The sequence below is a fragment of the Stigmatopora argus genome, chromosome 10 (assembly GCF_051989625.1).
Source record: "Stigmatopora argus isolate UIUO_Sarg chromosome 10, RoL_Sarg_1.0, whole genome shotgun sequence".
NCBI classification, from domain to species: Eukaryota; Metazoa; Chordata; class Actinopteri; order Syngnathiformes; family Syngnathidae; genus Stigmatopora; species Stigmatopora argus.
In genome coordinates this window covers 15142704-15152691 of record NC_135396.1, presented here as the reverse complement: position 1 = coordinate 15152691, position 9988 = coordinate 15142704, and the positions used below count along the sequence as shown (strand labels likewise).

The 9988-nt window shown below is 39.9% G+C and overlaps 1 protein-coding gene across 1 annotated transcript; it reads right to left on the bottom strand.

The window, feature by feature from the left end:
- Positions 1-210: 210 nt before the first annotated feature.
- Positions 211-5354, bottom strand: LOC144083679 (nuclear mitotic apparatus protein 1-like). The gene is made up of 8 exons (XM_077611677.1): positions 5018-5354; positions 4817-4902; positions 4657-4730; positions 3998-4086; positions 3722-3796; positions 3533-3626; positions 3262-3391; positions 211-331 (listed from the first exon to the last, which is right to left on the bottom strand). Exons 1-8 carry the CDS (start codon positions 5057-5059, stop codon positions 211-213), a joined length of 711 nt encoding a protein of 236 aa, XP_077467803.1. The 5' UTR covers positions 5060-5354.
- Between the last annotated feature and the right edge of the window lie 4634 nt (positions 5355-9988).

Genomic DNA, 9988 nt, shown 5'->3' with positions numbered 1-9988 from the left:
ATGCAGTGCGCCATATAGTCGTGAAAATACGGTACCTGTTTAAAATTGGAGAACTAGATCACAGAACTAACCATGGAGCCACTAATACATAGCTTTAGAGGACTTGCAGACAACAGGGATTTTTTTTCTCAAAATGAAATAAATCACATTTGCCACTAAATTAATCACTCATTAGTGTTGTAAAATTAAACACCTTTTGATGTAATGACATTAATCTTGCTGGCGAGTTCCCTCAAGGCCATCCCTATATTGTCTTTCTTGGATGATCTGCCTTTGAAGCTTCCGTAACTGGAATTTTGGGGTGTTCATTATATCCTGAAGAGGGGATTTGCTGTGGTAATAAAAAAATAAAAGCAAAATGAATAGTTAAAACATCTTAAATCAACACCGGGTTCAGTACGCAGAGATTCGAGCATTTTATATTTTAAGTAGACCTCGGCTCATAAAATGATAATGATAAAATATTTTTGTCAACAATAATAAGAACTACTTTTGATAAAATTCAATAATTTTAAACTGCAATTAAACCACCCGAACACCACAAAGAACAGGGTTGCTGATGCAAATTGAACGCTAGTTTCCGACCAACATTCAGTAGAAGAGGATGCTAAGGAAAAGCTGTTTTTAGCATGGTTAGCAATAGAGCAGCGAACACAGAATATGAACGCACTAAGGAAAACAACAGCCAAAATGAGCAATTTTGAGATGCAGGCAATGTTCCCTCTAATTTTTCGTTGGTCTGGGCAGAAAGACAACCTCCCTGAGCGCACTGAGTACCAGTGTGAGCGACATCATCGGTACTCGGATGATTCGCCTAAAGACGTTTCGCCGACGGACGTTTGACAGACGGGCAGGTCGCCGAATGGACGTTCCGCCGAACGGAGGTTCCGCCGAAACGGGATTCGCGCGCTTGCCCCGCCCCCGTGTGTGTACACGTTTTTCAACCTCGGCCCGCGGGCCATATACTGCCCGTTAGGATTTTTAATCCGGCCCGCCGCTGGCTTTGTCCAAATCATAGAAAAAATCAATGATTCATTTCCCTTTGCCGCTCATCACTCTCAATTTATTAGTCTTCCATCAATGGCAGCCCGGGAATAAGCACTCTTGGGCGGGCAGATATAGCAGAACCGAGCCGTAAAATGACAGCAATCGGGTCAAATCCATCTTAAAACAGCATTTAATGATTAAATACAAATACAGGAGCTCTTTGGACATTAGAACCGAGCCCAGGGAAGTGAATTCCTCGGTAAAATGTCGAGATGGAGGAAAAAAAAACGTCTATATACGTCCTTTCGCCAAACGGCTCAAAATGCTCTCAAATTCGGTCAAATCCAGCCAAAAACAGCGTTTAATGATTAAATACAAATACTGGAGCTCTTTGGACATTAGAACCGAGCCCAGGGAAGTTAATTCCTCGGTAAAATGTCGCGATGGAGGCAAAAAAACGTCCATATACGTCCATTCGCCAAATGGCTCAAAATGGTCTCAAATTCGGTCAAATCCAGCTGAAAACAGCGTTTAATGATTAAATACAAATACTAGTATTTGTGTTTAATCATTAAACTAACAAATACTAGTATTTGTACTTAATCATTAAACACTTGTTCCGGCAAAAAAACGTCCATATACGTCCATTCGCCAAACGGCTCAAAATGCTCTCAAATTCGGTAAAATCAGGCTGAAAACAGCGTTTAATGATTAAATACAAATACTAGTATTTGTATTTAATCATTAAACTAACAAATACTAGTATTTGTATTTAATCACTAAACACTGTTTGAACGTTCATTCGGCGACTTGTCCGTCTGTCAAACGTCTGTCGGCGAAACGTCTTTAGGCAAATCATCCGGTCACGACATCATCATTGCTCGCTATGGGCACACCAGTATCACACCTGCCACAAGCAGGTGCATGTCAATGTCCCCTCTAATTTTTCATGAAAAAAAAAAACTACTGCGCGCCATATGATTTCTGCTGCGCAGAGAAGACGAGAGTAGTGCGCAATTGCGCACGCGTGCAGCTTAGAGGGAACATTGGATGCAGGACAACACCAAAAAGATGCAATCCGCATAAAATACCCCGGCACAAACACCAGCCTTATTGAAAATTTCCTGAACTCATTTTACTCTCCTTATTTGAGGGCAGCCTGTATTTGTTATACTTGATATCAAGGAGTTTCCCCATTTTATGCAAATGTTATGAAAACATTTCAAAAATCTAAAATTTGATAACCTGGATTAACTTCATCCAATTTAACAATAAATAAATGGCATCGTGAGCTAAATTTACATTTACACTTCTTGCCACTGGTGATATCTTCAGTTGATTATTTTATTTTGGATTGAAAAGCATTTTTGGTTTGAAGGGAAATTTTTGCAGGTTTTATTATTCATTTCTTTTCATAGTGTAAGGAGGGAGTTTGCTTATCTTTAGTGCACAACAGAACAACAAAAATACTTTTTAAAAATCACATTTTATATTCTCTTTTCTTATAAAGGAATGTAATGTAGTTACTTTCATAATTGAATAATGAGGAAAGTAAGTTTACTAATTCACAGACGCAGAGGCTTCAAATATGAAATAGAAAAGATGTGATATATATTGATAGACTGACACTTTTTTTCTATCACGGTAACAATTTTCGTTATAGCGCCCAGTGTTACACTCTTGATCTGTTTATATTGGATTTCTTTTGGTGTTTAATCCCAATTAATGAAATTAGTACCGCTCTGGTAATTTTACAGATCTTATAAAGTTATTTCTCTAAGAGAAAGACACCATCTTAAGATGCTCAATTTTTATCATTAAAATAGACTACTATTAGATACTTACTTCATATTTATTATACAATTTATAAAACATTCAAATGTATTCACATTTATTTCAACAAAAAAAAGGAAGGAAACACTGCATGCGGTGTCAACCTTGGTCCCTACCACCCGGATATAGTGGGTGGGCCACTCTAATGATAACTATTTTTCATTTCCTTAATTCGGTTATATTTTTACTGTTAGTGATCAATTTACATATTTTTTTTACACATCATACAATAAATAGAGCTAAAGAAGCACTTCTCAAATAGTGGGGCAGGCAACCCTCGGAAGGCACAGAGCGATGCCAGGGAGCTTAAGACTCAAGAAACATACTTTTTGCCGGACTAGAAATAAGTATAGTAATTGCACATTCACTTGGTCGATAGTAGTGGAGCGCACAGACAATAATCGATAAAAACCTATCTAAAGTAATAATGGTCAATAATACCTGACAGAAGATGACGCAACAGTATGGATATTGAGAAACATGACTTTCGGCGTGAGATGGAACACTGGGAAGTCTTCAGAGAGTGAAGAGACAGGTGTCCGGTCCAATGTTTCATAGTCCACAGATAAATCTTAATATATGAAGATAAACATTTATACCAGAAAAAAATGCAACCCAAAAAAGGGTACATGTTCTTAAATGCAAATAAAAAATGTGAGTATATTTTGTGTAAATGAAACACCAATCAAGGGAAAGATGATCTGAGACTCACGTCGCTTAGCCAAGTAGGTGTCAAGCCCACTTTTCAGGTAGACACAGCCAAAACTCTCCAGTATAAAAGAGCCGGTCAGATTGGCAATCTCCCTCTGACAAGCATGTATGAATTATTACAGGAATTACAACAATGGCCAAGAAGGCCTGGGGATTTTTTTTTAAATCAAAAACTTTGATGCCTGCTCACCTCTACTTCACATTCCAAGGTTTTAAGGGTGGATCGTTCATTCATCATGTCATGATAAACTAGCAATAAAAGCAACTGGGAAGAAAAAGAAAAGGTGGGAATTTACCACGATCATATGTGTAACAATCTACAAACTGTTCTGCAAAAGAACCATTGTTACAGAAGAATGTTAAACAAACATGCCTCAATAACCAACATTTTTTTAAAGTACAACAGATAAAGCAGTGATTTCATGTTACACTTAAGGAGTTACAAAGGAACTTTAAATTCCCGTACCTTTGCAATTTCCACACTCAGGTTGATTCCATTCTTTATGTTCTCCCAGGATAATGATGCATCATTGGTTGGACTAAATCTGCAATCCTCTGATGGTCAAACAAATTAAGTAATGTTTTCAGAAATGCCATTCATAATTTAATATATTAAAAAAAGTGTGTAGTCAAGACTGTGAAAATTGCCCCACCTGTCGTGTGGCTTGGTTTCTATATATCTATTTATGTCTCAAATGCCTGTATCTTTCCTGTATCTGCATTTTCACCCTCTCGCTGCTGTGACAATGAAATTTCCCGAATACGGGATGAATAAAGTTATCCAATCCAATCGTTAATATAGGTGACATAGTTTGAAATTATAAGATTTTCAGATGGTGGTGTCCCTTGAGATTTTTTTAATGCAAAAAGTGTGCCACAGCTCAAAAAAGGTAGGCCATATGTACCCATCAGTAGAGCCCAATATGGCTCCCGGGCCATAGGGTTCCTACCCCTGGTCTAACTATAGGACAACACACCTTTCACAAAAGACTAGCCAATCAAGGCTTGAGCAACACCCAAAGTACAGTGACACAGCTGTTAAACTCTCTAAAACTAAAAAGTTGTTTTTATTTTGTTTAAAAAATCTACTACATAATAAAACCAAAACATATGTCAGAAACTCACTCTGTACAAATTCAGCAATCAATTCAAAACGTTCCTCAGTTGTTTTAATTGAAGTAGTGAAGGGTTCATTTTTTCTGAAATTAAACAGATGGCAAACAAGAGTGAATAACCGACGCCATGTTTTCAAAAACAATTTGTTTTAAAGTGCAAATGTACTCACATCCTGGAAATAACTCGAAGAATGATGTCTCCATCTTTTAAATCTTTAATGTTAATTTTTCGGTCGGTCAATATGATACTATTGACCTGGAAGCACAACGTGTAAATGTCAAAACCTTGAGTTTGCGTAAATCTAAATATTGTCTTGCACGACCGAGGTTAGCACGAAGCTTTTAGGTCGATAGTTGGACGTGAAACGTACCCAGGTAACGAGAGCCTTAACACCCAGATTAACCGGAGTCATCTTGAAAGACCCGTTCTATCAACCTTGTAAGGGAGAAAAAGACACACTAAAAGATAAATGAGACAAAAGAATAACCATGAAAACCCTGCTTCTTGAATGGTCTCTGTCATGCTAGCAAAATTATACATAGTCGTTCAGTATAACTAGCTCAATTTCGGTAACTTGTCAACGTTGCCCAATTGTTGTTAATGGCGGCTTACCCCAAGAGTTGAAAAAAATATCCAGTTAGTCAAATGAATGTTGGTCCCTGTAAAAAAAATGCGATTGGTCGCTTTAGCTATCACAATATTGAGAGTTCAGCAGTGCCTAAACAACTCATCGTCTAAATTCAAAACTGGCTAATATGAATAAACCAACCAATGAGATTTCGCCGACGGACGCAAATCAAAGTAAACGTCTAAGATTGGATGAAAGGCTGGAAATACTACATTTAGAACTAGATGTGTAATGTTTGCTGTCATCCAACAGAAACGGCAGTTTTCTCATATCCATCGTTTTGTCAGTACTTTGAAATAACTGTGAATTGAAAAAAATATCACCATTTATATAGTCAATATGGTCCTCAATTTATTAAGCGAGCTGAAGTCGAGAAAATCTCACCTCAAGTTAACTGCTAAAAGCAATTACTGGTGAAGTCTACTGCTTTAATATGGCTGCTGAACACGAACGCCACCGACTTAGATTTTAGGTTTGTGGTGGCATAGAATTACACTGCAACATTTTGGGTAATTTCTAAATTGTTGGTGACCTCAGTTAGCTATACTATACTTGTTTAAAAATCAGAGCACCTCTGTCTTATTTCAGATGTCAAATTCCTCATTACACTCTGTTCTTTTGTTTCTTTTTCCATCTATTGGACTAAAAAATGTGTACGTAATTGTCTGTTTGGGGCTGGGTGGCCTCTACTTCAATGGTTTCTAAAATTTCTCCAACTTTGGTCTCTTCCCATATGTATTGTGCTTGTTTATGATCATTCCAGTTGATGTTCAGCATTATTTTTCGTGCACTTTGTAGATGTGCAACTTCATCATGTGGCCTTCAGCATAGCCCAAGTACAGTATACAGAGTGCTTAATGGGGTGGGTTTCTATGGGAGAGCAGTGCATTGCAAAGCGCCAGATGCAGTGGTGTAAAGCACGCTGCCACTAAACTAAAGAGTAGTAGAAATCCTTTCTCTGGAGTAATGAATCACACTTTTCTATTTGGCAATCTGATGGATGAGTTGATACATTTCAGACTGCATTGTGCCAAGTGTGAAATTTGGTGGAAGAAGAATTCTGGTTCGGCTTTTTTTCCAGGAATTTTGCATGGCCTCTTAGCTCCAGTGAAAGGAAGGTTAAATGCTTAAGTCAACCAATATATTTTGTAAAATTCCTTGCACTGAACATAGGAACATTTGGAGTGGGCCCCTTCCTCTTCCAACATGACTGTGCACCAGTGCGCAGAATAAGGTCCATAAAGACATGTATGACAGATTGTGATCTGGATGAACTTGATTGGGTTGCACACAGTCCTGACCTGATCCTTATAGGACAGCGGTCCCCAACCTTTTTCTCACTGCGGACCGGTAAAGCTATTTCTATTTTCTCGCGAACCGGCTAATGGGGAGGACGACAACTGGACAAAATTGTGTGGGGGTGGGGTCGGTGCACGATTTTTTTAAAAATCATAACCTTCCGAAACCGAAAGATTTATAGGAAAATAATAGTTTTTAAGAGTTCTCCAAAATCACCCCAACAAATACATGCACACACCCACCCACACACATGTTTTTTTTTTATAGAAGCTTGAGCAAATAGAGTTGAAATCCAAACCAGTCAATAGTGTGATCTCATTATTGGAATAACAATTGGTCTTGCGCAATGTTTTGTAATCACGCTGTAATAGCAAATACATTGCCTTAGAATCATAGCAGACATCTCAGTAAATCACCCCCTCCATGTCTGGCCTTCTACAATTATTCCCTCCTTCCCCAACTCCCCTGCCTGGGCAACTTCTTTGACCCCTTGTATCCAGCCTCTTAATGTCTCATCTCATTTTCTGAACCGTTTTATTGTCATTAGGGTTTCAGGGGGTGCTGGAGCCTATCCCAGCTGACTGGGACACGGGGGGACACCCTGAATCGGTGGCCAGCCGATCGCAGGGCACAAGGAGACGGACAACTATGCACACTCACCTAAGGGCAATTTAGACTGTCCAATCAGGCTACCATGCATGTTTTTGGACTGTGGGAGGAAACCGGAGTACCCAGAGGAAACCCACACACAGAACATGCAAACTCCACACAGGTGGACGTGACCTGGATGTGAACCCAGAACCCCAAAGCTGTGAGGCTGACGAGCTAACCACTCGCTCCACCGGGTCGCCCGCCTTTTGATGTGACAATCGATTATTTGGACGGCTTTCACTGAGAAAGGGTGAAATACGGAGAAACACGGGAACTACATTGACTTTCAAATGATGCTCCAATTTAAAAAAACTAACAATCTATATATTTGCTCCTTTTTCTCTAGTATTAATCTTCCAATATCCCTTTGTCAAAATTTATCTACAGCCCTTTGGCCTCCTTTTCCATTTCATATTTTCCTCCGCATTTAGTTATTCTTCCCATAAATGCATTAAACATTTTTCTCTCAAACCACATTACAGTCCATACCTTTTAGTTCTTTCACCGTTGCTTTCTCCCAGACTCTTTTTACTCCTCCTTCCCAGTCCATTTTCCCTGCTAAACACCCCCACCACATGTGTTTGTAGCTGTCAGCATTAGGGAGCATGAGCTCGCTTCTATAAAGAAAGGAAGTTGGGTTTATAATGTCTCCAGTAAGTCCTCAATTATACCAAATGTACACCCCTTCAATCACACAGCAGCCAAACTGGCACCCCCTTAAGTACTCTCCCAGCTTCACTCTTGTATGATAACATCTACAGTGTGCAGGTGTGCAGCACCATATTTTGTTCTTAGCTACATGATCAGATCCCATTTACTTTGTGTGCAACCCACATTTTCACTGATCATTAGAACTCTCGAATTGCAGCTGCTGGGTATGCTGTGCTGTAGTATATGGAAAAATAGATCAGACTTTGGTTCAAGATAAATTACACCTAAAGTCTACAGTCATGGGGGTGGGAACTTTACTAAAGTATGTAGATAGATCCAATTTCAATGAGCCATGATCTGTAAAATGAATCAGAGTAGCTGTTTTAAATCCTAATTTTAAAGATCCCACTGTTGGCAATCAACGGCAGATATTTACCAGAAGTTGAGTAAAGGTGTGTTGAGATGATCGCAGTGCATTTTTGGCTACTGTAAATGTATTCATTCATTTTCTGAACCTCTTCTCCTCACAAGTTTCACAGAAGGTGCTGGAGCCTATCCCAGTTAACGACTATGTCCATCAGGCAGGGGGCACCCTGAATTGGTGGCCAGCCAATCGCAGGGCACAAGGAGGACAAGCACTTACGCTGTCACTGATACCTAGGCGCAATTTAGAGTGTTCTACCTACCAAGCATGTTTTTGCGAGGTGGGAGGAAAACCTACGCAAACCCAGGAAGAACAGGAAAACTCCACACCGGAAGGTCCGAACCTGGGATTGAAACCTCGATCTCAGAACTTTGAGCCCAACATGATAAACCACTCGTCTACCAGGAGACCGACAAGAAAAATATGTGCATTTAAAATATGGCATCTCAGTCACTCCTAAATGACTACATAAATGCAAGGCAATGTTGCATTCATGACTTTATATGACACTTCAATGTGTCACCAGTGTAACCAGACTTTTTATTTCCAAAATATTTACAAACTGACATTGCAGTACACTTTCAGACAGATGAAACTGTTAAACGTTGCAAAAAAATCACCACTGAGACAAACGGACTGGGGGGCACAAACAATGGGAATGCGTTCACCCACGACCTTTCTCGCTGTCTTTCTACTAGGTCAGAGGTGGGCAATCTGGTCCCCGAGGGCTGGTGAGGGTGCAGGTTTTTGTTCCAATCAATCCCAATCAATCCAAGACAGACAGTTTAGCCAATTAGATTTCTGATGAAACAAGAAGCACCTGACTGCAATCCACTATGTGTATATCTAACATACCAGATTGGTGGAAAGGTTTCCTCTTATGGGTGTGGAATGAAAACCTGCACCCACTGCGGCCCTTTGTGTAATTGAATTGAATGCTTTTATTGTCATTGTACAAGTATAATGAGATTTAAAGTTTTCACCACGTGGTGCACAAATAACAACAACAAATATAAATAAATAATCATCTCATCTCATTTTCTGAACCGCTTTATCCTCATTAGGGTCGCAGGGGGTGCTGGAGCCAATTCGAGCTATCTCCAGGCCAGTGCAGGGGACAACCTGAATCGGTGGCCAGACGATCGCAGGGCACAAGGAGAGGGAGTACCATGGACACTCACACCCATACCTAGGGGCAATTTAGTTTCCAATCAGCCTACCATGCATGTTTTTGGAATGTGAGAGGAAACCGGAGTACCCAGAGGAAACCCACACAGCACCAAGTTGTTGAGAGCGCACCACTCGCTGAGTCTATGGACTCAACAACAAACGCATAGATGATCAATATAATAAATAATGAATAAATAGTAATAGAGGAATAACTGGTCAACATAAAAATAAGTAGTATAAGTAGTAATAATAACTGCCCTTCTAAGGCACCAGGATTTGTAGATGCTGGACAGAATAAGCAGGGGGCAGATCTTTTTGGCTGTGTTGATCACTCTCTGCAGTCTTTTCCTGTCGGCTCCTGTGCAAATTGAGTGCCACACTGACACAGTGTAGGTCAGCATGCTCTCAATCGCAGACCGGTAGAAGGTCACCAGCAGGTTGGTGTTTAGTTGCTCCTTCCTGAGTACTCTCAGGAGTTCTAGCCTCTACTCCGCCTTCTTGACGAGTGCTGTGGTGTT